Source organism: Anser cygnoides, chromosome 14 (assembly GCF_040182565.1).
Source record: "Anser cygnoides isolate HZ-2024a breed goose chromosome 14, Taihu_goose_T2T_genome, whole genome shotgun sequence".
Lineage (NCBI taxonomy): Eukaryota > Metazoa > Chordata > Aves > Anseriformes > Anatidae > Anser > Anser cygnoides.
The window spans coordinates 8595825-8623420 of NC_089886.1; the positions used below are offsets into that span (position 1 = coordinate 8595825).

The window sequence follows — 27596 nt, forward strand, 5'->3', positions numbered from 1 at the left end:
CCTCTGTTCACACTACTTCAACATGTTGTCCTTTTCATACCTCTAAATTCTAAATTTAGTGAAACTTTAAAACAAAATGTTGTTTTGCTTTAGAAAAATTGCATATACTTCAGAAAATGTCAAAATATTATTCCAACAAAAACCAAAAAAATCTCAAGCTAAAAGATTCATTAAAACCAAATCAATTTCACCAAAATGTGGCCAAGAATCGCCTCTCTCTTGGGACAACATAGCTGTCTACTCTGTAGGATCCCAACCAAAGGTGACATTACTGCAATTCCCCCCTTCATGACTTAGATATTTTCCCACAGCTACATATCAGCCGTGCACCTTTTGCCATTGGAAGTAAACAGTACAGATGCAGATCTTAGCTCATTTTTTCAAAGCATTATTGCCTTTGAAGAGCTCTGAAATTCTGAATTAAATTACAAGGCAAATGACAAAACGATCTCTTTTCTGCCTAAAAGCCTTGATATTTCCATTCTTTCCAAGTCTTCATTTATATCACTCTACTTTTATTCCATAAGTGCTACATCTAGTCATGCAAATTCTCTCAGCTGTAGCTTGTTATTGATCCTGAAAACAGAGATAGCAGTGGGAAACACTGTAGGTATGAGATCACAACACCTCCAAAAAGAGAGGGCAGAGACTAGAAAAACTCTCACCAATGGGCATTATTTCTTTTATCATACACTAATTTCTATTTGCCACTAGCAAATTACAGAAATAATGTATTTTGAGTTTTACAAAATTGCATGGCAAAGAGAACAACAGATAAGCCTAGCTGTTGTTTTAGTGAGTTCTGCTGATATCTGAGCTACATAAAGAAAGCTTGATTGCTTTCTGATGTATCCAGAAGCCCAAGAGAGATAAGACAGCCTCCTTATACAAGGTTGTTTATTTAAGCAATAAGGCACAACAGGCAGTGCATTTCTGAGTCATTATTACAAGCCTCGGGTGGTGTCAGAAGGCATGGGGCTAAAGGCTGTATGTCTTTAACTCACCAAGAAGTTCAGCAATGACCTAAAAATGAACCATCTCTTGGTGGCTCATTCCTATTATAAAAACTGAATTGCTAAATAAAAATTAGGGGAAACACTCAGATCTGTGTGGTTTCTGGGCATTACAGATCTGGATGTGACATAATGAGGAAGCAATCAGCAAGCCCCAGTTGCATCCGGCACTCAGCTTATTCCATTATTGCTTTCCATAACCCAGTAGGCGGAATCTGGGAATTCTGTGTCTTGTGAAAGGAAAAACAGTGCTTGAAAAACCCTTCTCCTGTTACTTGCTTTTTCTCTCTAACCTCAACTGCATACTGGGACAAGTTGAAGAGATGACAAAAACGTTAATATGTTCAAAAGCTTCTGGCAGTCAACTCTTACCTCCTTTTTTATTTTTAATTTAGAGGCAAAACATTTTTAGCTGCTGCCTTGAACACCTGTAGCATGTCAGCAGTACCGAATTTTTAAAACACATAAAAATTTGTATTCTAAACACCACAGCTCATCTGAAAACTTTGTTGTGTATGACTCTTGATGCAGTCTGTATTTATAGCAATTCTTACTGAAGGCACCCAAGTGCTGTTTATCTTTTCCCAGTATTTTCACAATTTCCGTGTGTGCTTGTGTGCATGCATACATCTCCAAGGATTCATCCTTCCAATTCATCAGTGTAAAATGCACTGAGGACAATGCTTCCCTTCAGTCACAATGGATCCCAGCTTTTATGAATGAACTCCTTGTGCTCTGCCTGCATATAGATTTTTCAGCTGTAACAGTGCTATCAGCATTATGCCTGCAAGCCCAGTGTCTATCTTTTCAGAGGCTGTAGAGTGACACGTGGAGTCTGTGGAGCCATCCTCCCCCTGCTCTGTGCAGCTCCTCCCAAACACAGCTTTAAAAATGAAGGATTTGTTCCCTGCTCAGTGCTCTTTGGATAATTTGCGCAGGCACGTGGAAAGGAAAATAGACGTCAGGTCTGGGGGAAGCACAATTCATACCACAAAATCTTTCCCACCTCTGGAGGCAGCTGGCTGCATCTGCTTAAGAAAACTCCTTGGTCTAAGTGAGCATGAAAACATCTCTCTCAGCACACTAATGCACAGTGAGGTAATTATACAGAAAGGTTTAGGCACAGTGTTGGAAAATAGGCTGAACCAAACAATGAAATGGGCAGTGCTGGTCTTTGCAGCATCCTCAGTTTGACAAGCTTTTGTCTGCCACTCCCTGCGTCAATGCTCCAGAATGGATTTAGGTGCTAATGCCGGAATACTTTGTAACAAGAGGGGAAGGGATGTAGAAAAGGAGCAGCCCCTTACTACCAACATTTGAAGAGGCTTTCAAAGATGCCCTGCACCATTTGTGGAAATTAATTGGCACAGAAGTACATTAATCAGTGCTAACTAATATTTGCCCTGGTATGAGTTAAACTGGAAAATGCTGCTGTTGGTTTGTAATGTGTCTTCTATTTATGAAAGGCAAAGGTTTGTGCCAAGCTCTGTAACGGTCTATTTGCTCTCAGTAGGATCTCTGCACAAGTGTACTATGACAAAGGAAAAAAAGGAAGGGAAGATTGAGTGACGTACTTCAGGAGAAGGCCAGCCCCTGGAGAGACCCTGCAGTGGAGTACTTGCTAGAGTCCACAAAAGACTGGTCTGATAATGGACGACAACAGGGAATAAGAGAGGAAAGAAAGAAAAAGGATGGTATTAGTAAGCTGAAATATTACTTGTTTTTATCATAACAGTAGGTCTGTGCTTTAAGAGACACAGCCTCCCAATTCATCAGTATTAGTCGAGTTAGAGGTAGGGTGGTTGCCAAACACCTGCAAGGTACTAGGTGGGCTGGTGATGGAGTCCAGTTACTCTTTTGGGGAGGAAACTTTAGGACAGAGGCCACCAGGGATCCTCCATTGTCTCCTCTCCCCTTGGAAAACAATGTCGCTTAGAGCCTCGCAAGGCACTGGGAACTTACGGTTCTCAGAGCAGCCTTCTATGCTCCAGAGCTGGTTTCACTTACCTTGCAGGCTGTTGCCGTTGGTGCTGGTGCAGGTGGGTGGAGGAGATGTTTGCGGTCTCACAACAGGCGCAAAAGCACTCTTCTGTTTCACCGCTGAGACCATGTTGGCTGGTGAGAAGGAGAAAATCCCAGACGAACTGCTACAGTTTGAGGGGAGGCTAGTGGAGGAGGCCATTGTTGGACTTGATGGCACAACTAAAGGAAAATAAGACCCCCCCAAAAGGCATACCTTAGTATTAGAAAGTCAGCACTGCCATAGGAACAAATTAATCCTGCTTCTTGGATGTACTAAGTCTAATTTCAAAGGGCCAAGACTTTTACTGCAGTTAGAGTTCTGGTTGCTCACAAAGTGTGATTGGTCACTGCAGGAAGCACACTTTTTTTTTCCCTCTAAGTGCTCTCAAGGACTCCCTTAATTCTCCGTCAATGCAACGATTATTCTAAGGTTTGGCATCAGCCATTGCCCTGGTCAGAACAAGTGAATAAGAAGGAATCCAGATTGTGCAGGTAACTGAGGGATTAGAAAACTGATGGGTGAGGAGAGTGGTTAAAGTACAAATCTGGATCTGGAATTTTTAATGTGGAAAATTTTTAACCAGCCTCCAAAGTCAGCATTTTGAGCAGTACTTGCTGGAAGATGGGTGCAGAAAGACCTACAGGGTTTCAGACACCCTGCACAAGGTAGAGACACCCTTAAAATCTTATTTTACTATACGATGCAATAAAGAGCTTTAGTTCGTGTACTTATTATTGAGATTTTGTGTGTTTTCATGAAAATAAAACCAACTCCTTTTATTTTCAGACCGCATTGCTGACTTCCCCTCTTTGAGTTAAAAAAAAAAAAAAAAAGTAATTAGTAAATCCTGTGTTTTCACTCTTTGTCCTGTTTAGAAACTGCATATATAGAAGATGGGGCTATGAATAATTACGTATTATAGAGTAAAATTCATATCATCTGGGCTTTGCATTATTATTTTATTTGCATTTATGTAGATAAAAATCACCCTATTTAAGTTCTTTTTTGAGAATCTCATATCATATTTGTTAACACTGAGGAAATCAATTAATGGAAATTAAATGTTCAAAGTTTCACAGTCTGACAGATACAATCTTAGTCTGAAGTCACTCTATGTCTGGAAGTACTTGCTAAGAGAGAGCAATCAAAGCACCTAAATTGAATTGCTACTATACAGCAATTAGTTTATTGATTTAATTAAGAATGCCACCTTTTAATTTTCAGGTCATGATTGAAGCATTTTCTGATTCAATGGATTAGGCATTAGCAGAATGACAGATCTACCAAGAAAACCTCCCAAAATATAACTAGAATAAAGAACCAGGGCTGGGAAGTGAAGTGCTATTCTAAAGAGGACTTTGTTCATAAATATGGAATTATACACTGCTTGAGTATTTTAAATGCATCACTGGCATCTGCTTCCAAAAAGAGATGTCTCATCAATCATGTTATATTATGAATTCAGAGAGTGCAAATTCTATGACAGTAAATTCAACTTAATAAGTAAGTAAGGTACTCTGCAACATTATTCGTTACATTATTATTAGAGTACAAAATAATAACTGGTTAGCAATTCTTAAGTTATAAGTACTAGTTACATGGGTAAATATTTTATTCTAAATTTGTGGCAGCTAAGAAGCTTTGGAGGTAATTTTTTTGATCAGAGTTACTACTCCTTTTTAATTCTGAACTCTAGCAACACAATTCAAAATCATTCATTATTGCTGTTACATCACTAAACTTAAGATTTGATGTGTAAACTATGGTTTGTCCAGCAGTGTTTCTCCTGTCCATGCTAGGGTCTCAGCCTATAAACCTTTTTATATGACAAGACCTTCTGGCCTGATTCTGCTAGTAGCTTTCTGCAGATGTCTATGGAATCTGTTATACGACATGAGTAATGTCAGAGGAATTGGGCAGGTCCCATTCATTCCATTTTCTCATGTGAATAGGGACTACTGAGCTGTGGCAGGAAAGGTTCATAGGCATTTACCAACAGAAACATATACGTGTATGTATGTATGTATATATATAAACAGGTTACAACATCTTTAATATATAATGCAGAAAGTTAGTCCTACATATAAATATCTCTATAACTGGGACTGTAGAACATAAGCACTTTACGCCATGGGATATATGTTTTGTATGACCTGAGTCTTTATGACATTCTCTGTACAGTCACTAAAATACAAACTCTAAGAGGCATTGTCACATTTTACTAATATTAAGTTCTCAGTGAAGTCAATATACTAGTTACAAAGAAAATGGCATATAAGCTATCGAGATTAGGCCCAATAGTAATTCATAATGTGTATAAAGGTTATGAGCACATTATTTGCTCAGAGGTCTTGGAAACATCATCATGCAGCTTATGGAAATGTCAGTCTGTGCCAGTATCATAGCAAACTTTTCTGTCCTTCATATCTTACTGTTGGAAACACTATTTTTCCTGCAGCAAATATGCTTAGCCTCTTTCCATACTCACTGCAACAAAAAGTGTGCACCGATAATATTTGATCGACTCCAGTGGAAATTAAGTCAATTATGCCATCCCTGCTTTCTAGAATTGGCAATGTTGAAGACAGCATTTCGTATTTACAGAGTGCAAGGTAAGTTATGAAACTATCAGCCCAAATCATGAGAAGCGTTATTCTTTTTCAGCCCTTATGAGACTTCCAAATAATAACAACAAAATATAAAAACACATTGCTGGCAACACCAGTGTCTTCAAAGTGCTTCAAAGGCCAGTGGGGGAGAGAAAGGGGAGGAGAGAAAGGTCCAAGCTCTGTTTCAAGTGCTCAGAATAGAAACTAAATATTGAGTATTACAGAAAAGTCACCAACTCCTTGTAATGAAAATGTACAAATACAGAAGAATCATATAATACTCACTGGCATAGGGAGAATTGGCAGCAGATCCATTCAGGAAGGTTGGAGAACCGCCTAAATTTGACATTCCAGCATTCCCATAGCCATTCATGCTTGTTGTGACAGAGTTATAATTTGTCTGCTGAGGGGTGGTGCTTGGCACATAGCCATGAGGTGACACGCTGCTTGAGTTGCGAGTAAAACCTTTTGTGGGGAGGGAATACATTTAGAAATTGGTGTTAGCCCAAGAGCAATTTCTTAAACAAACAGCTACAAGCAAGTAATTTGGGGCTACTAACACAGCCACGGTGTGCACAGGGAGGGGCAGGACTGACCACTGCTACCACCAAGTAACCCAAATTGTGATCCCTCACTGCCTGGGTCATTGCTTGTGGGAACTCAAAGAGGGAGGAGGAAGGCTACAGCCTTCACTGGCAACCTGTTCCTTCAAGGAAAGATGACCATTGGGTATTCTTGGAATACTCGCTCTAAAAGAGCTGTTTGTAGGAGATGGAGTAAACATGGCCTATGCTTTCAAAGTTAGCGGTACATACTGAGTTAAGGTACGTTAAAAGCATGTGATTTCTGTTAAATGTCTTCTGATTTCTCTCATTTAATGCATCTCAAATTAGATGCTACAGCACACTTTAGAAAACACAGGGTAAATTTCTCAAAGTAGTGGAAAATCCTAGGTCTTCTTATCCTAGTCTGATCACTATGTTGGTAGAAAATGACCAAATTTGGCTCCAAGTTAAAATTTGAATTTCTACCTAATTCTGGAAATGATGTTTGGAGAAACTCATATCCAAATACCCAAAAATGAGGATTTGTTTCCAGAAGCACAGGAATACAAAATGTATCTTCACTCCTGGAAGATGAAATATAAACTTCTCTTCCTATTGCATAGTACATCCATAAAATATTATGATCTGAAAATCATTTCTATTTTTTAGTATAATGCAAAATAATTTTTTCTGCCCTTCTGAAAAGCAGACTCCTTCTACTACTTTATCATTAAAATGGATTTTAAGTTTTGTAATAAAAGGAGCTGAGCAAAGGAGAGTGAAAAATGCAAAGATTTTTTTAAAAAGATGTTTGTCACTTTTTTAACTATAGAAATTAAAACAATACTGATTTGATTTTATGTAAAGTGAAAAATGCTCTATTTTAAAAATGAGGGAAGCTCTGAAAATGTCTTTGTAAATATTTCTATTTTTGCCCACTTTCAAAATTTAGAAAAATCTCAAACTCTGAAAAAAAAAAATAGTGCCAATATAAGGTCTCTTGCAAAACCAAATCAAAAAATAATGATGTGATACTTTTGTGTTATAAAAAAATACTATATAAGGCCCAGACTCAGAGGTCATCTGTCATCCATATTCAGGAAAATATGTAAGTACATGCTTAAGTACATGTTCAGGTTCATAGAAATTCTTTTCAAACTAGTAGGATTTAAACACAAGTGCAAGTGTTATTCTGAGCAGACAGAAAGTGATCTGATATATGCATAAGTGCTTTTCCGGAACTGGGGCTGAAGTCACTAAAGAAAGCCCTATCTCATGACAGTACTGAGTAATTCGAAGTTTCTGCATGCAGGTGCAATGGTGTCTGTCTGGATGTACTTCTTGCATTCAGTTTTGAACCATCACGCTTTCACTTCTCTGTGTGTTTGCCTGACTTCTATCAGAAAAGGTTCAAAAAGAGAGGAAGACGCGTCTTCTCCTGACCCTGATTGGTGGCCTGTGAGGCTTCGGAAACATTGACAGCTAGTTGACCACTAAAGGAATTCACTCCCATCATTCCTGCGTGGACTGACGTGTTAGCAAGGGCGGGGAGCTGGTTGTGGTTGCGGGGGACACTGTAGAGTGCTTCTGCGATATCTGCTGCTCTTTTCAGGATTATTTCCTAGGGGACAAGAAGGGTAAAAAAGAATAAAAGAGTTACCAAGTCTACTCTGACAAACCTTTACTTACGTACTAAAATAAAACATTTCCCCATCCAAAGGAAAAACTAGATGTTTTTCTTTCTAAACCAGCTAGCTGACTGATAGCTGATGCTTATAGATCTGCTTCCTTCGTGATAAATCCTGACAACTGTGGTAAGAGAGTTGGAAGCTTCAGTCCCAGTGGCCACATTTCTGTATAACAAAACAAATAGGCAGAATGGGACTGAAGCCTAGGCTTACTCCATCTTAAAGCTAAAATATCTTTAAGGTAAGACTGAAACATCACTGGTGGCAAGAAGTAATGCATATCATTGCCCATATTATACAGTCTCTGGTGACAGTGGGCAAATGCCCCCAGGGTTAATAACGTTGCTTTTGCAAGCACTAAATTCACATACTTTAAAAAGAAAGCAAGCAAACTAAACCCCATTCCAGATATGGCATTGCCCTATGTATTTATTCTTGTCTCTCATTATAGTATCATATACCTTTAGCCCCTGATCTATCTATACATCTAAGAAATAGCCATGTTTTAGAATTGCTGAAGTAGAATGCATTTACCTGGTTATTATGTGGCATACCATAGAGTGCTTCTACTAAATCAGCAGCCCTCTTAAGTATTACTTCCTGTCAATATAAAAACAGATGTGTTCCTCTGAGTTCAATAAACTCCTTGTGGGGGAAAACAAATATTAGAATCTTTTATATTGTTCTATCAGTTGCACTGTGTTTTGTGGGTTTTTTTTGTTGTTTTTTTTTCCTCCCACCACGTAGACCTTAATTTTAACAACACTCAGCAACCACTCAATGGTGTTAAATCACTAGTTCATCCTATTCACACACACGCTTAATCAAGTCAAAAGGTGAGAATCATTGGTGCTGCAAAATAAAATACATCACTCAATTGTCTCTACCATCTGCACCATAAACCACTCATCGGTTTATTGCAGAATACAATCCTGAGGTCATTTACTAGATTACTGCAATCAATGTCATTCAGAGCATGTTATGAATCCCTTCAATGTGTTTATTTTTTTCTTAATTGCATACTGCAGGAATTGTGACCTTACCCAGCAGGCCACGTTCAGAAGATATCCAATCAGTTCTATGCTACTGGTAATGTAACCTTTCAACTTCTTTGGTTTGTATCTTGATATGACAGGTCAGGGTGGGATTCATGTACACAAATACATGCAATATGTGAGAATGGCCCAGTGCCATGAAGTGTTTCCTTGAAAAAAATCCCAGCATGGACAGCAGAAGTTAGAGCAGTCTTGGATATAGCTCTCATTTGGGGGCATAAATTAACTTTTTATTCCTCTTTTTTTTCTCCCTCCATTTTCTTATTTGTTCCTATTTGTACAGCATTTTAAATGGGCACTCAAGTAATGCTAGCATTTCCTGTGTTCTTACATTTTAAAGTGTGGAAAAATCTCTATCAAGAATCCTGATAGAAAATGTTAAAAAAAAAAAAGAAAAAAGCATTACAGAATTAACCCAGACTAATTTTATTTTCATATTCTTTAAAGGCACCTAGCAGATTCCCAATTGCCTGATCAAAAACAGTCCAGACTGTCCTTTAAGTAAAACACCATATTTTTGTAATTGCCAGCCCCTGCATGATGCTCTAATAAACTAACACGATGCTATTCATCGTGGTATATTTCTGTAGGTAGCTTACAAAAATAGAAACAGTTCTGAGTATTTTACAGTTTTCTACAAAGTTAAACTTTTAGAGTTAAAATATTTTACACAATAGCCATATTTTATACCAAAAAGAAACAGTAATGCTCAATTTTCATATACTGTAGAGTCTGATCAGAAAATAGAGATATAATTGCGTTCATTTTGCTGTCACCATAACCTCTTCAAAAATCCTTGAACAACTCTTCAAATGACAAGCTTTTAGATGCATATTAGCATTTTTTTCAATTTTAAATTCTCTATAATATAAGATAAAACAGTTGTCATACTGCAGTAACTACTTATGACATATATAATGTCCTAAATTCAAAAATGAGATGGAGGATTTTTGTACTCCCAGTAAACATTTAGGCTTGCCTTCTGCTGCACACCCCTCTCCCAGAACACACATTTAAATTATTTTCCACATATGAAGTCAGATGTAATATATAATCGAAAGATTTTTGAATTGCTACATTGAAACAGATTCTGAGGAGTTAGTTTGCTACAGCCTTTCTTTTCTTTTTTTTTTTTTTTTCCTTCACGTAGCTTGACCACAACCACTAGCTGTATAATCATGGACAAGCAGACTGCAAGCAACATCCAGGTACAATCAATCCTTGTTGCTTTACCAGAGTCATCAGAACACTAAGTAGCCCTTTTTGCCTCATGTTGAAGATACAAACTGGAGAAGTGTTTCTGAAAAATGTTATCTTTTTCAAATATGATTGTAGATGGAAAATTACTACACAGGTGTTTGACTTTGCAAACTAGGATTTATTTCACTTCAGTAGAAATTGTTTGCACTATATATTTCACTAATGCAAAATTAAAATGTGATACAGAGCCCACAAACTGCTTTGGAATATTGTTAACCTAAGCTGTCATTATGCTTAAAAAAGGAAGTTTAAATAGTCAATTCTGCTCCACCTAACTAATCATAGTTATTTATGTAATGCTGAGCTAAAAATCTCAGAATGCATCTAAAAAGAGATTGAAGACCATGTTAAAAAATGTTAATAATTACATGGAATCTTACAGCTGCTCTACCTGATATCAAATATATTGCAGTTCCTAAATATTGGAAGTTATTTGATGCAATATTATACTGTATGCAAATAAAACTAATTGTCATGATGGTTTACTGAAGTATGCTTGACAAGTAGCATTCAATTTTCCTAGCTAGTCAATGGTTATCTTTTTCCAATATCTTCATAGCCTGTAAATTTGAGTTTCATACTTTCTCTAACAATATTTTCACACAATAAAAGCATTTCTTGTTTATGACATTTTCAGATCATACAAAGTAGATTTTACACAAAAACTCCTGTGTCAGATACTGGTATCTTCTATTCCAGAGCTGACGGTAGTTCTTACAGACACAAACTAGCTTTAAAGATACACAATAAAATGCTACTACAGACATGCTCAAGGTATTAACTTCTTGTTTTCTGAATGCATTTAAACCTTTTGCAGCTCTGCCTAAATTACCGTAGAAGCTACCATTATGACTTCACATACAAAGGAACCCCCAAAGTCCTCTATAAGTTAGAGCAACAGACCTTGCAAGGTGCTTGGATTGCGGTGACCAGAAAATTGTTCTCACCTCCATGTCATTACGCTCACAGTGAAGCAGCCCCCGAGCATGTTTGTGTTCGGGATCTAATATATTGCCTTTCAATCAGAGCTGAGAGCCACTGAACACATAGACAGAACATGACGAGCAGGTCAGGAAAGCAATAAAGATTTTACAGAGCTGTCCAAGGTGCTAAATTTACTCAATAATGGGTTTGGCACCATAGTGTTAACCTCTCATTTACTACCAGTTTGAGGGACTAAATTGAAGTAGCTGACTTCATTTACCTTGAAATGTATATTTTATGACATTATGTAAGTAGATTGAAAGGGCACTGCAGTTTTAACAATTTAAAGGCTAGAGCATGTTTAAGATGAAGCTTGAATATTTATTGTATATTGCACTTAAACTATATAGTATATTAAAATGCATTGATTAAATTTGTAAAAGGTATTATAAAAAAGGACAGCTAATATAAAAGATCTATGTCTTTTAAAATCCAATTGATACTGTATGTTACCACTGCAATGGTAATAAACAGATAGATAGGTGGACAGAGAAGCAGACAGACGTCAAAAAGTGAGTGAAACTCACATTCTACAAAAAGAAATCTCTGCACAAGCTCAAGGTCTGTTATTCCAGATTTTTTTGTTGTTGTTGTTGACAGAAATTATTCTTTGCCTTCCTCCTGGAAACATAGATTTTCATAGCAGTAAGTGGGCATCATGTAAAGTCCTTCCAATTGAATATGCAAGTGGAAATATTTCCTGAAAAGACAGAGTTTGACTAAAGCTAATATCTAATTTATGGGGGCATTTGTCAAAAAAGATCCACTCTTCTACTAATGTAAAAAGTCTGACAGCTTTCAGGTTAGAATAGAGGACTACGCAGCATTTAGTTTGAGGGCCTTCTTGTCTTGCATTTTTTTTCAAACGAGCATCATTTTATTTCTATAAAAATAATAACTGAGCAAATACTGAAAAGAGTAAAATATTATAATATAGTACTTTATTTAAAATATTACTTAAAATATTATTATATATTATTTAAAACATTATTTAAATTATCATTATATATTACTTTTAAAAATTATAAATTAAGAGATTAAATATGATGCATCAGAACTCTGCCCTCCATACAGCTACACAACACAGATCCAGAGTCCATTTCTATTCCAAAGCTGAAGCTGATTTTCTACTGATGGATTTTATTATTATTATTATTTTGTGAAACAAAAATGCAATTAACTATATCTATTAAATTTTCTTCCTGAAAATAGTAAGGGATGTTTACATTAAAAAAAAAAAAAAAAGGAGAAGAAGAGAAGAACAAGCAGAGATAGGGTAGTAAAGTCTGCTGTGACTTTGCATATTCCAAAATCACTGCAGGAAGGATTATATAAAGTATACAAGAATGACTGTGCTTTTAAAGCACGATGATCATAATTTAAATAAAATCCTCTTCTGACAAAATGTACCCTGGACCAACATTACAGTGACTTTGCATGTTTTGTTTGTGACATGCATTCCCTTTAGTAGGAATTCATTAATATCATAAAACTTTCATTTCAAGTTTTATTACAACAGACACATTTTGTGTCAAGTTCTATCATGATCAACAAATTTTGTGGCAGCTTTAAAAAAAATCTCTGCTGTTGACATCTGCCTTTGTTTTTTTTTTAATAGGGTGTCTAGTGAATATATCCACTTTTGTCCCAACACTGCTGTGAATCTAGTCAGCAAAAGGGTATCTAGAGTTATAGTGAGTTATTCAGCTTTGATAACTAAATTAGACAGTGTTCAAGGTACTTGTTAAATCTAAATGAATTTTGTCAAGAAAAAGCTGGCCACAATATATAATACTCATCAGCCACATATTGTATTATTGAGACCACCAAAGGATTTATGTACTTGTGGAGGGCGTGGGGGGGAAGCAGTTCTAGCGGACTGTGAGGCATTTATCTTATGTGTTGTCTAGATATCATATCACCTTCTAATGCTCTTTAGCATTGTAATACAAGAGAGAGCTCATTCATCTTCTGAGAGGGTACTTAGGGATGATGATGTCATTCATACTTCCTTGACTCTTATGTCTGACCTCCTGGCTCTGCCTTCTAACTTCCTACTCTCATGGCTACTTGCAAGAAAAAACCTCTTCTACAGAGTCAAAATACTGAACAGCAGACTCCAGTTCCTTCACCTTGCAAAGGTCATGTTCTGCAAGTTCAAGTAAAAATTAAAATATTTTGTGCTCAAAATTTTCCTTTGTTTTTCAATGGGTGAAACTTTCTATATACTAATATAGGATATGTACTAAGTTTTAAATTTAGAAATTGTATATGCACTATACAATAATAATAATAAAACAGTAAAGATAAAGTTGTGAACACATCTTTTTAATTCTAATGGCAAAGATAGCGTTAGGTAGAGAGCCATTTAGAAGGATGCCACAGATCTAAAATGCCAGTCATATAGCTTGGTATACAAGAGTTTCAGCCTGCCCATCACCTCCCATCTTTCCATATCTACCGGGAGCATTGCATTATTGTATCATTTTCAGCAATTATATTTTTATAAAAGACTCATAAAAGACATTCTAAATGTAGAGATCCTCCATTTACTGTAAAACTGAGCAAACTAAGCCAGCTTCATGGGAAGTATAAAATAGCAGGGCCATTTCACTAAAAAGATTTTTGTACTCACATAAAGATGAAAACTTCTCTACCAAACAAACAACTGAATTGTTTCCATATATTATAATTGAATCATACTGGAGAAGTAAACACCATATCACAACGACAGGAAGCAAAATGAGAGAGAAAGACAACATAGCTCACTTGAGGGATTAAAAAAAAAAAAAAAAAAAGAAAGCTTCTGCTTACCGCTGCCTATAGGATGGAAGTGCACTGAATCAGTCCTGTTACTGAATTTCAATGGCAGTTTCCAGAAAATAAGTCTACAGTGGGAGCTAGAACCTTAGCTTTTCCAAGCCATTGTAGTCTCATCAGCCTCCACCCAGACTGAAAATCACAGCCTAACTCTACAGCACTAAAAACAGTCATGCATGACCTTACCACCTGCTCCACAATGAGCCAACCTTATAAATAAAATATAGAAAGCCTATATGAGGCAGCAGGAAGAACAAACACTGATGTGCAAATGTGAGCAGGCATCTAGCCATAAATGTTGAGAATCAATGATTAAAACACCTCTTAACCACAAAGGTGATAAATGCATAGCAATAAGGAAAACACACCCTACTCAAAAAATCTCCATTGGAAATACTGATGACAAAAGAAGGAACAAAATGATGGTGATCATCTGTAAGTCTGTCCTTGCAAGTCTCCCATCTTACCCCTATTATCCTCCTGTTAATTTGATATACTTAGACACACACAAAAAAGTATCAGCCTCCTTTTTCAATCCACACCACTCATGCTGCTGGTCTTCATTTCCATAAATGATGGGCATGTAACAATGGCAACGGAATTAGTGGCTGGCACAGATGTGTACCTCATCTAGATACACAGTAACGTGGAATAAACTGGCATTAATATAGTTGCACTGGAATAACCCTTTGAATAAACTGACATTTGAGAGTCTGGATGCTCCCACCATATTATCATCAACTGAAGCATCTGGCAAGTAATTTGGACAGTTCTCTTGCTGAAAACTCTGGAGTTCTCTGCTAATGCTAGGTCTCTAAGTCAAAGAGAGAAGAGTGGATGTGTGAAAGCTGATAAGCAGAACTAAAATCACACTGCCAGTGTTTATAAAAGTGTCCCTCTTTTAGGGACTTTAGCCAATGGTGATTGAATTATCAATTGGTGATTGATAAAGACTCTCAACTATATCCCTCAGATGGCTGCAGAACTTTTGATTCTCCTAAATATGTTTACAGTATGGATTTCCCCAGATAAATTCACCAGAAAAAGGCATTTATAGCATTTAGAGATGGAACTATTCAGAGTTGTCAGTTTTTAACCCATGAGGCCATGCCCACAACACAAAATTGGTAGAAATTACTACATTCTGTTCTCATATCTATTTACATCCTACAGCACATCAACTGGTATCTGGTAGCTGTCAGTCATGTTTGGGATTCACTAACACTCTCATTAAGAAATTGAGTAAACGGTAACTCTCTGGCACCTTCTATAGCATTTCCCACGGGTTATCTTGCAAGCTCACACTGTGAGGATCTAAGGACAGATCCCCTCAGTATGAAACATAGCAAGAGCATGAAAGGAAACACATTTTCATGCTGTACAAGAGGTTGCAGCATTTACCCAGCAATGCAAAGACCAGTTTTTCTGCACATGGTTTTCCTTAGTTATGCAATCCCCTCTTTCAAACTATGATCAGTTTGTCAGGTCCAGTGAATCACTAGAAGGCAAAATCAATTATCTATAAACTAGATCGTTAATAGATAAGTCCACTTAAGTGCAATTCAGTGGCTAACAAACACTCTTCACCAGCTTTCTTTACAGAAGTTCCTCCATCCTACCAGTTTACAGTGACTCATACTATTCCCATCTATCTAGGTTACAAAAAGGTTTCCCGACTTACCCACGAACATATGAACAAACAATAGAGAGCATTAGATTATTCTCTTCCATCTGATTCAAAGGTTGGCCCCAGTGACCTAAAAGCATATTTCACACGCTAATTTTTTCTTTTATGCCACATCCACCTGCAGTCCCTGGGCAAAACATACAAAGAAACACGCACAATCTCAGATAGGAACCTCAAGCACTTCTTTTTGAAAATTTACCCCAAACCATTTCTACCAGCACCTACAGTACTTTGAAGCAGATGTTCATTATTGAATTTAATGAGCTTTTAGGGTTTTTTTGTCTTTATTTTTGCACACATAAGATTTTGTGATAGTTCTTCCTCTGTTCTCCATAGTATTAACATTCCTGTTTCTTGAAAACAGCTGCAGATGAGAGTTGGAAGGAAAAAAAAAAAAAAAGAGAGAGAGAAAAAGAGTTATTACTCACAGTCTTCTCCTGACCATTTTATACCCATATATTTTTGGAAACTTGTCAAAGTCCCCTTATGGAAGAAGAAGAATGTTTTAAATTATTTGAAGGGTCTGGACTTAAGCAAACTTAAAAAGAATTTGGTAAAATGAACAGAGACACTAAATTCTGAGACTGTCGTTCAAGATCCTGCACAGGCTGTTTTAGGAGCTTTATTCTGCAGATTATATTCTCGTGCCAATTAGAAAAATTCCCGAGAATACTGGGGATTAAAAAAGATTAAACGTGCCTTGCAATTTTGTATGTGGTACAATGTAGATATCCAATTATGTATTTGTAACAGTGAAAAACATTTTACTTAGCAAATAGGCTGATATCTTTTTCCTACCATTTGTATGCACAAAGAATTTCCAAACACAGGTCAAGTTGTACCCCTTTTAAATTGTTCTCCCATTAGGTCAAATCTGGAATGTATTGGGTGGCATAATTCACTTGACTGCATTTAAATCTATAAAGATATATAATTATGTTTGGTATTGCAAGGCAAGAATGTCATCTGAATTCAATCAGCAGAGCTATCTAGCAATTAATGTGTAACTTGTATATATGTGTTTTGTCTGTTTCATTTTCGGAATTGTTCTTTATTAGTGCTTTTACTCATATAAATATCTGCCGTAAGTACACCAAACTATGTATTTTCTGTAAAAAACACATGCTCACCTATATGAAATTAATTAAACAATCCCTCTGCATTTTGTTTTAATGAAGACTGAAAAAAAATGACAGAATATTTTTAAGATCTGTGAAACTGTCACTCTGTCAAATAATGAAGATTTTTCTCAATTGTGTGCTTCAGGTAGGAAGTGATAGTAGCTAGAAATTGAGAGTTCAGGTTACTTTTAATAGCAAGAAGAAAACTGAAAAATAAGACACACTGAAATTCTGACCTACAATGATATTCCACTATGTTCTGTGGAGAGAGAGTGCATAAAAATGTTGAAATAGAGACTGGAATAACGTAGGTAGATTTTAGTATTACAGTTAAAACACTGCTCAGTCATAACCTCTAGAAATGACTACTTTCACTTACATTTTATCATCGGTATAATTAAAAGAATTCTCTTGAAAGGGGCATTCTCATTACAACGAAGGACCACTTCAGACCCAATTGAAATGAAAAGACAGAGCATAGATTAGGTGTAGATACCAAGTGGTAATTTCTAGGGAAGCATAAAATGCCAAATATGTAACAATTATATTTTATAACTATGTGTTCAAAAGACTTACAGTATTTTATTATACAAAGAGGCTTTAGCTCAGACAGACTACTTCATTGAAGTGCCTCCTAGCATATATATTAAGAAGCATTCAACTTTTTTTTTTCATTAGAAACAAAAGGTATTTTTCTCCTGATACTATTTTTTTTAAAATATTTGTCCTTAAAAAGTCAACTAAAATTATCCAAAGCGAGTATAAATGTTGAAAAAGAGTATATGTAAAAAATTAAATTTATCTGACATTTCACAGTGGTAAGAATATCCTTCTTGGAAGTATACTTCCTTCTTGGAAGTATACTTCCATGATATAAAAGCTGGTACACCATTTTACACTATCTATGGCTCCTTTTTAGTGGTGAGTGAAAAGATTACTATTTCTACTTCACCCACATATTTTATGGAATTGCTTCAAAATTCACCACTGATTTTTCAAAACACATTAACATTTCAATAACTTTTTTTATCATCAAAAACTCTTAGTTTTAAGCTGTAAAACTGAAAGAAAATTCAGATTACCAAAACATTCCTAAAATTTCTTTCCTGTTTATAAAATAATACTCTTGCACACATTTTATATGTCAAAAGCTCACACGGAAAAAATTAATCATCTCTATTCTGTAAAATGCAAGGATTTCCAGAGACAAGATACTCCGTCCAGATGAAATTACGACTATAGAATTAGTAAATACTCATCCTAAAGAACGCATCGTACAGAACTAAAATAACTGAGACAAATTCTAAATTTTCTGTATCTTAGATCTCCCATATATGAACAAAAAATGTGCAATACATATGTGGTGCTGCTTTAAAAAATACTTCTGTTTTGTTTCCATTTTCTTCTCAGCGAGCATATCAAGTGTCATCTATAGTCAGAAATAGATTCCAAAACATTCCTTAAAACAAAACTAAAATGCATATCCGTGTTTATACAAGTAGCATGAGATTGTATGCTATTGTACTTAGAGGACATTTCAGTCCAGTTGAGTTATATCAACATAAGTTACATGATTGACTTTTACAACAGAAAGAAAAGGTTGTACTCAAACAATGGTTATTGCCTCAATGGAAAAAAAAAAAATCAATGAAAGTAAAATGAACAAGAGATTTTGTCTGAGTTGCAGTTAATACTACTGAAGAGCTATGGATATTAAAAGGTCAACAAATAAATTAGTCCAAGTGTTATGAAATGAATGATTTGGCTTATAATTGTATTGAGTGCAAATTGTTCACTGCCTATTAGACCAGGTAATTTTTAACCATGGAGCCTCAATTACTGTTCCATAAGCAATAATATAGTTGTAAGAGCCACCGGTTCGATCGAGTGACCTATGAGACGCGCCAGGACAGCTGACTTTGCTATGATGGATCACTGAGCCTGATCTCCAAATGGTGCCAAACCTTCCCTTCCCGTGAGGAGATCTCATAAAAGAAACATTACTGCTTGATTCATTTTACCAAAATGTTTGAGTTTTCAAGTGTCAGCAGTTAAGTATAGATTGTGAAACTCTCTATTTCTTAGAAGAATTACGACAACAGGCATCCTATTGCTTCCAGCACTCTGCTAAATGGCATCATGATGGTAAGGAGGATGCTTTTTCTGCTGCTCAATTGGACTGTGTTGTGAGAAATACACTGCAATCACATTTTACATCACCACGTAAACCACTGCCTAACACCTAAAACCAGGCTAGAAATGGAAACAGTAGGTGAGATTATAGACATTACTTCACACTTCTGCAATGCCCTGCATTCAAAGATCTCAAAGAACCACTTTAATGGGAACCAATTAAACTTCACAACGTACTTTCTAGGAAAATATTCTCTCTCCCCCATCTTCATCAGAGACAGCCTTAACAGGTAGCTGTTTGGCTGAAGTCACAATGGTCTGTGGTTACAACCGAGGCAAGTTTTGTAGGGTGAGGTAATATCTTTTATTAGACCCACTGATACAGGTGAGAAAAGGTACAGCCAGCATGCAGGAAGCAAGGCACGTGCACCCAAGAGCTTGTCTTTTTTTTTTGTCTGTTTTTTTTTTTTTTTCCCCACAGTTATTTCAGTTAGTCTAGTATGAGATTACCATTCCCTACAAATCATGATAGCCTTAAACAGGGAAAAGAAATTAATCTGATATTGCTTTGGTGCTATGAAGTAACATCCATGGCACCTCATGAGGAGGAAAGGCAGCAGCCGTGTTTCCCCATTGCTCCTAAGGGCATGGTGTTCCTCGAGAGTCAGCGCTGGAAATACAGCAATAAAGGTCTCACTACACTTCCCACAGGACTGGGCCTTAAAGGACAGTAACTTTGCAATAACTCTGCATGTCTGCTCTTTCTTCACATATACAATAATTGAAGATGTAAATGCAATTCCTGAATTATCACATAATCTGTGTAGTAGAAACTAAGCTAATAAAAAGCCTAATTAGAATAGATTGTACCACGTAATACCAAATCCTGTTTATATTGTCACTCTGCTATATTTTTGATAAATCACTACATTCAGTCTATTGGGAGGGTGATTTTCCATTTCATCTCTCCATTGAGCAAAAAAGTGCCACGTGACTGGAGTCTGAATTTCAATTTTACCAGCATACAGTTGAACTGAATATTATTTGGCACAATGCAGTGTACAACTGAGCCACTAAATGGCTGATTTACTAAATTATTATTAGATGAGCCCTTGCTGTTCCAAGTGAAAGTGCAGTCACTGTCTCTCTTCATGGTGCGTTCAAATTGTTCTGTGTTTAAATATTCAGCATGAGGCTAATGTGAACTGATGAACTGAGACTACAAACATTCACTTTCAATACAGACAGAGAGACAGAGATGCAACATATCATGTGGCCTGCGGAAGTGAAAATGATTTATATTTAAGGATGCTGCTGCCGACTTCCATTACTTTAAGATATTCTTAATTAGCTTTGTGTTTGAATCAGGAGTTTGGAAATGTAACTAAACAACTCCAAAGAAGAAATAGCTGCACGGACATGAAGGCTTCAGAATTCCGGTGAGGTGGTACATGAGCCTGGGTCTCTCTGCCAGTAAAGCACATGAGCTGCCACTACAGTTGCATACTTCACTGTCTTTAGTATTTGAGATGCACCTTAAAAGCATCGCTTGCAATTCTGTCTGCAGCAGCAGAAATCCTACAAAATGCAGATGACTGACCATGATGTGCAATCTATGACTTTTTGACACAGAGGGGAGAGGAGGGAGAAAAAAGAATATATATATATGTATGTATATATATATAATATATATAAAAGGTTAAAAAAAAGAAACAATTTCTTTACTGCCACCTGCTGGAGTAGACAATAACCCTTTGTCATACAATAACAACAAGCATCTTCACTTAGAGGACAGTTACGGCAAGCATTTAAAATACTGTGATCTCAGACACTTACAGTAGATTAGGATTTTTTATTGGTGCTGTGTTGCCATAACAACATAAAGACAGCAGATGACTTAAGCTAAGCTTGCAAAGCAAAAGGCTGCTCATCTGGCAGTTAAAATGAATACAGTTCACTTCACAAGTTCCCCATATGGACCCTTAGTGTATGGTAATGAGGATACCATATGGTGGAAGAAAATGCACAGAGAACAATTGTGCTCTACTGGATGAGTGAAGTGAGCAGGAAGTTATGAGGAAACACAGGAGAGAGATTTCTCTGTGCTCTCTAACTCACGGGTTTCTTTCAGAGCGGGGTTCTCTCTCTTCTTAATCTTCCTCTTAATATATACATGCATAGAAATGACAGAGAAACATATTGTACATTTTGCAACATCATTCATCATAAACTGTCAGCTGTGTTTGTAAATCAGCCTAGTAAGATCTTATAAATTTGTAATTCTTAAAAGGTAAAAGTGCTAAGTTTTTAGACAAAGTGCAGGAAAATTTAAGCACTTCTGACAAGTAGAAACATTAGTGGTAATCATTTTAAAAATGCTTGCATCTTTCTGCCTGCATGTTTAGCTGTAAATAATGCCGCAATGAATAAAAGCTTTAAAAAGGGGAGGGGGGGATGAAGTGGAATAAATATTTTTTATTTCCAAAAGAATAACAAGCAATAGTTGATCAGAACCATATGCACGCTAGATTCTGCTGTAAATGTACATATGCTATACCCTACACTGTACTAACCAGATCCTAAACCTGGTAAGACAGCTTGCTAAAGGCTGCAAAGTCAATTTTGTACTACACATGCTTCATAAAAGATGAATATAAATGCATTAGTTAGACACGGTGAGCTAAATTAGAAGGTCAGGCAGGGCTGGAAGGGCTGAAATATCACACAACCAATGACTGTAATTACTCTTTTTTTAAGTCTATTAAGTGGTGTTGTTCTATCAAGGCTCAGGGGTATAGGACATGAAGTACAAGATAAAGTAATGTGTATTTATTACTCCCACGGGATCAATTTACTAGATATTTTCAGCTCCACAGAGCAAAATACACAAATGCAGCCTTTGTTACTTTCTTCAAACTGTGGTTTGTTCCTTCAAACCTCTGTTCCTTGAAGAGACCATGTTTACCTGTTTGATGCCTTCCTGCCACCATCAGTTCATTGTTGCATTTTAAAACAATAACAATAAAGGATACAGGACGACACAAAGACGAGGATCAGTCGTACAGGATGCTCAAACAAGTGGTTTGAGTTGCTCAGATGGAATGAGCAGTCTAGAAAATCCAACCCCAGGCATGATTTTTACCCCAAGGCAAAGCAGGAATCAGGAACGGAGAATGGCACAGAGCTCCTTGTCATCGTGTTAGCCCTGATCTATTAAAAGTTTTGTCATAGATTCTAAATTACACCATCTGCTCTAATCATTTGCTGAGTAAATGCTGACCCACTTATAAAGAAAACTCAGTGAAATGTGCATGCACGCTGTTGACCTTCAGAAAGGAACGGGCTCCTTGCCAGCCACTTGTATGACGCTTTGCCCTTCAGCAAGCAATGTGGCTGTCTCTCAGCTCTCTCTCGTTTCGGACTCTCTGTGTATTCCCAAAGACACCCCTTCACCTCTGACATGCAGCACCCCATAAGGAGGATACTTCCATAGTAGCAGCAGGCGTTTTGGTCATCTATTTCTCAATAGCTTTGAAACTCAAAACCCGAACTTTGAAAACTGAATATTTTCAATAGGATAAATTGAAAATCAAAACCAAACAAGCCCCTCAGACAACTAACTGCCCAAATTGCTAAGAAATGCAAATATATATATATATATCCAACTGTGAAGGATTTAGTGTCAATCTTAACTCTTGTCTCACATTCCTAAAAATTTTACAGTACAGCACAGAAACCACCAAGCACATCTCATGCCTTCCTTGCTATACAGAAGAACTCCATCAGCTCCTCTTCACATGCCTCCTCTTCCTGCCTACACTCATTATACAAGTTTTCTACAAACCCCTTTGTTACACTGGGTGGAAAACATATAGATATGACTAACTTAGGTTAAAATAGCATGAAAACACAGTATCTTGGGTGAGCAGACAGAGATCCATTCAGGAATTTCCACCAGGTCTGTCTGAAGCAGCAAACCTGAGTTGCTTTGTCTTCATTGCTATTTTAACCTCAGCCAGCAAGCCTAGGCCAACCCACCCACGTTCAGAGACAACCTCTGTTTGTAATATAAACAATTCTCATGTCACAATGGATAAAGGGCAAATCTCTGGGATTTCATAGGGGAAAAGACAACTGCATTTGGCAGTCACTGGTTCCTAATAACCACCTGTCTTCTATTAGTGTCCTAATGAGGAGGTGGGGTATGTCTTGGGGTCTAATGACTGACCAGAGGAAAGGAGCTGAAGGGAAGGTGGAGCCTGGTTACGTGTGCTCTCTGCTCAGCGGGGAGGCCCCTGTGTGCTAGAGAGAGGCTCCACTTTCATCTACATGAAGGGAAACCAGAACTAAAGGTCCCTTTCAGGAAGGATGAGGGGTCTCTCAGAGAGCGCATTTAAGCAGCAGACTGGGAGGGAGAGGACGTCAGATCACGGAGGGGGTCGATGCTCTGACATGCTTCTCCAACACAGAGTGAACAATCATGAGCTTAATTTAAATAAAAGTGATGAGTTGTAAGAGTGGTGAAAATGGCAAATAAATTCTAGGAAATTGCATATAAAGAGGAATCGTTGTTATTAAATCATTTAGGATGGATGTGTTTCAAATCTAGCTCACAGTTGAAACTGTTTTACAGCTATAGCTGTGGAGTTCTAACAAAATTACAGAATCTCAACGTATCTGCCAGGGATTTATTTTAAGGATTGTAGGATGGTTACATAAATGAACCCCAATAGATTCAACATGTTGTTGTGATCTGAACTCTTCGGTGATTTCCACTGCAGTTATGTACACAGGAACCAACAACATGCGTGTATTTGCGTGCACATATGCAAAAGTGGGAAACAGGGAGAATGCACATGCATGTGCAGACTTACTCCCCAGCTCCACAGGCAGGCTTTCTGCAAACTGCTCCTCCAGGACAACGATACAATTTCTTAACATTAGCATCATGGTTTTTCTTTTCACTTCTCCCAAGAGACCTCTTGTTTCCTCTGATCTGCCTCCTGTCTGTATTAGAAAGGAAAGACTATACTACCCCGCACACTCCTGGTACTTGATCTCACTCCAAGCTTTGGGTGCTAATCCTACCACCCCTGTACTGCTTGTTTCTCCTCTTGGTGCATGTGTCTGTGCATGTGTGTGTGTACAGACAGGCACATCTGCTAGTGACAACCCTAAACTGGATGCTTTTCCTGCTCTGTACACAAAGGGAATGGGACTCTGGCCCGTAGCTAGCAATATAGCTGAGCTGCCAACATCAGCTCCCACTCCTTTTTCAGAAACTATGTATTGCATTTCTACTTTAAACACATCTCTACTTTTCAACTGTCATCTCACTACGGGAGTACATTCTCCAAAGGAATTTGGCCACTCACTGATGCCAAATTTGGCCACTGGGAGAGACAAAAAAATTCAAAATCTGGCTTTTTTTCTTTGCCTACTTCCAGCAGATAGTTGGAACATTTCAAAAAGTTCATCCCAAGCATGGACACTGAGTGGTTATGAAAGTAGCATTTCTAAACTAGCGGAGATCAAACTTCTGAAATTCAATGCCTCAATGGTTTTAGAAATGCCAGTTGACACAAATATGGCTGTTAGCTCCCAAGCTCTGTAGTAGAGCATGTGCTAACATGCAGTTGGTGGCCTCAACAATTCTCCTTGACTTCAGGATAACTCACACAGCAGAATCTTCTTGTTGGTCTTGTTGGGAAGTACTGCATGCCCTTTTGAACACGAACAGTGTATCCAGTTCTGTTTCTTAAAAGATCTCTAACTCATCAGAAATGTTTCAATGGAATAAGAGACACAAACCCTAGCAGCAATTACAGAAATGTGTTTTGTTTTACTTATATAACAAATAAAGTACAAGGTTTTCAGCGAGCAGAAGGCAATGATATGCACTGGCAGGACAATGGGAAAAATGGAAGAAAGGATATTTAAAGCTCTGAGCTCTCCTCTCTGCTGTCTCACTCTGTCTCTCTCATACATTTGCCCTCTCTGCCTGTGGTTCCACTGTGGAAGCCATATGGCTTCCAACTCTTTTCTAAGTAGCCACTGAGAATTGTCTATAGTGGAATACTGCCAAAGCCCTTCCTGGTTTAATGACATGGGGAAGAGCGCTGTGCAGTGCTCACCCAGCACAGAGACTCGCTGCGTCCTTGATTATGATTCTGGAGCCAGCAAGCGATGCTGGGAATTGAACCATCAGTGCCTCAAATGCAGAAGTCGACATGTGCCAACCCCTGCTGCATTCAGCCTCTGTGTGTGGCATATTAATGAGTCTTGAACTTGAGGTCCAACCTTCAAGCTTGCACACAAGGAATTATCCAAAGACAAAAAAAGAGAAAAAGGAAAAAAAAAAAAAAAAGAAAAGAAAATAAAGGTCTTCTTCATCCCTCTAACCTTGCAAAGATGCTAGTTTCTTCCCTAAGTTTGTTCAGTTCTTTAAGCAGTAACTTTTTCTTTCAGGACATCAGTTGCACTTCTGCCTCTATAAATACAATTTCTCTTGATTTAAAGACTTGAAAATCTATCTTGAAAAAGTACTCAGAACAAATACATTAAGCCAAAAGGGTATGTGAGGGGACAGATGACTCAGCATTAACCTTCTTTCTCATACCCTATCCATAATACCTGCTAAATATTGGAGTTAGGATATGGAGCTAGATGAAGCTTTCTTCTGCCTGTTTTTGTTTTATGACACTAGATAGCAGAAATGTGTGATTATTAGTGAGGGAACAGTCTCTGTCGAAATGGGAAAAAAGGAGGATGTAGAGCCTCATGGCTACTTTCCCATACCAGAAGAAAAAAAAAAAAAAAAGAAAAAAAAAGCATTGCTGGGCGACCCCCTCAATGCCATAGGCATCTGAAAGGGAGACCAATACCTGTGGAAATCAGTGCTGCATTTCAGCATCCACGTGCATAACCCAATCTGGAATTGCTCAGTCTTATTTTACTTGAATTTTCTCATTTAGAAACAGAAGCCACAAGCGTTTACTAGTCAGCTGGAACATTGGGTACAGGGAAATTTGCAGCATTTCTTTTGGTCTTGCAGATAGCTGGTACGTGATGAAGGCTGACCTCTAATTTTCTAAGAAACAATTCCTCTCTGTGTGCCTGTTTAGTGACAGAAGCACAGTACAGATGAAAGATCCCCTCCAGAAGGATGCTCTCTTTCTTTGGAAAGGGTTGCACCTCTGGAGGGAAATCTGACAACCTATGAAAGCTGTCCTGCTGCAAATCTGTCCAAAAGTCAGAGAAAGGGACAGCTTGTAGAGGATGAACGGAGCCAATGTAAAATGTAACTCTCCAGGACAGCATGTTTCTGCAGTGGTAAGAGGGAAGGACAACACATCATCAGCCCCCAAACCACACCCTATAGCCTTCCTAAGCAAAGATAAAAGACTTAACACGCCTTTAAAAAATCACATATTGAATTTCATTTCCATCAAGAAATAAAGTAAGTTACAGCGTTCATGATCTCTTCTCACCTTAGAAACACTTTAGAAATGTTAACTAACCAAAGCCCACAACAATCCCCAATAAAAGCCTATGTACAGCTCAGGAAGCTATGGAAGGAAGGTCATAAGATTTATCCAGTCACACAGGCTATCCTGGACGTGCATTATTTAAGGGGTCTGGCCTGAAACATCAGCTAAAGCACTGTTCTGTGTCTCAGGTCTGCAGCAATGAAAAATGAGCAACCCTATTTCAAATACCTCCACTTTTTTCTGCAGCATATCTCAAAACTCACCGCAAATACTTGTCTGAGCAAGGTGCTCTGAAAGCACAGCATGGCAAAGTAGCAAGAATGGATGTGAGTGCAGACCCAGACAGCATGTTCACAGTATAAGACAGAAGTACCAGAAGCCTCATGAGCTACTCTTTTTTTTACTCAGCTTTTACTTGAAAGAAATCGACAAAGAAGTCTCCCACTTATTTTGATGTGAATGAACACCAAATCATTTTGCTTCACATTGCTCTGATTATTTTAGAGATCCTGAAATACATCAGTACACTATTATTATCTTAAAACAACACATGGTGCAGCAGCACTAGACACATATTCCCTGAAGACCCAGATTACTTGATTTCATCAATGGTGAACTCAAAATTATGCAGGTACTACTGCGATACCAAAACTGAGAAACATCGTTCTGCTATGAGTAAGCCACTCAGGTTCTAAAATACCAACCAAAAATGTGCTCTTTATAACATATTTCAGAAGGCAGAGTAAGATTTGATTTTAAGATAGGCAGGAGTTTTTTGAGTCAACAGTGACTCAGAAAGTCAGAGAAGTCTCATAACGCCTATAATGAAAGTTGCTTGACTGGGCTTCATTGGCCATGCCTCTCCTTCAGCTTAACTGGTTTGGGTAGCAAACCTGGACCATTACATTTACAGAAATACTTGCATTTTCAGGGAAAAATTCAAAAAGGCTTACTTTCAAACAAAAGCATGCAGTAAACAGTTTTGCCATATTTAATAAAATAATAAACTTTGTGCTGACCTTTGGCAAGCGTTCGGGGTCACCAGGGTGCCGGGGGATAACCTTCTGTAACCTTTGGAAACCATAGTCAATGGTGGGTTCGTTCAGAGCTGAAACAACAAACAACAAGGTGATGTGACAAGTGCATAGCAAGCAGGCTCTGTTGCACT

At 37.5% G+C, this 27596-nt stretch overlaps 1 protein-coding gene across 15 annotated transcripts in view; it reads right to left on the bottom strand.

The window, feature by feature from the left end:
* EBF1 (EBF transcription factor 1) overlaps positions 1-27596 on the bottom strand; it is a 315044-nt gene that overhangs the window by 46434 nt on the left and 241014 nt on the right. For 10 of the 15 annotated variants that reach the window (XM_066977182.1, XM_066977181.1, XM_066977180.1 and 7 more), the window contains exons 11-15: positions 27448-27536; positions 8413-8478; positions 7634-7811; positions 5931-6110; positions 3021-3215 (exon numbers count right to left, since the gene is read on the bottom strand). In XM_066977182.1, coding sequence (XP_066833283.1) covers positions 3021-3215; positions 5931-6110; positions 7634-7811; positions 8413-8478; positions 27448-27536 — 708 coding nt within the window. Of the gene's footprint in view, positions 1-2587; positions 2657-3020; positions 3216-5930; positions 6111-7633; positions 7812-8412; positions 8479-27447; positions 27537-27596 lie in introns of all 15 variants that reach the window. The other 5 variants (XM_048080411.2, XM_048080413.2, XM_048080410.2 and 2 more) reach the window with 2 other exon arrangements.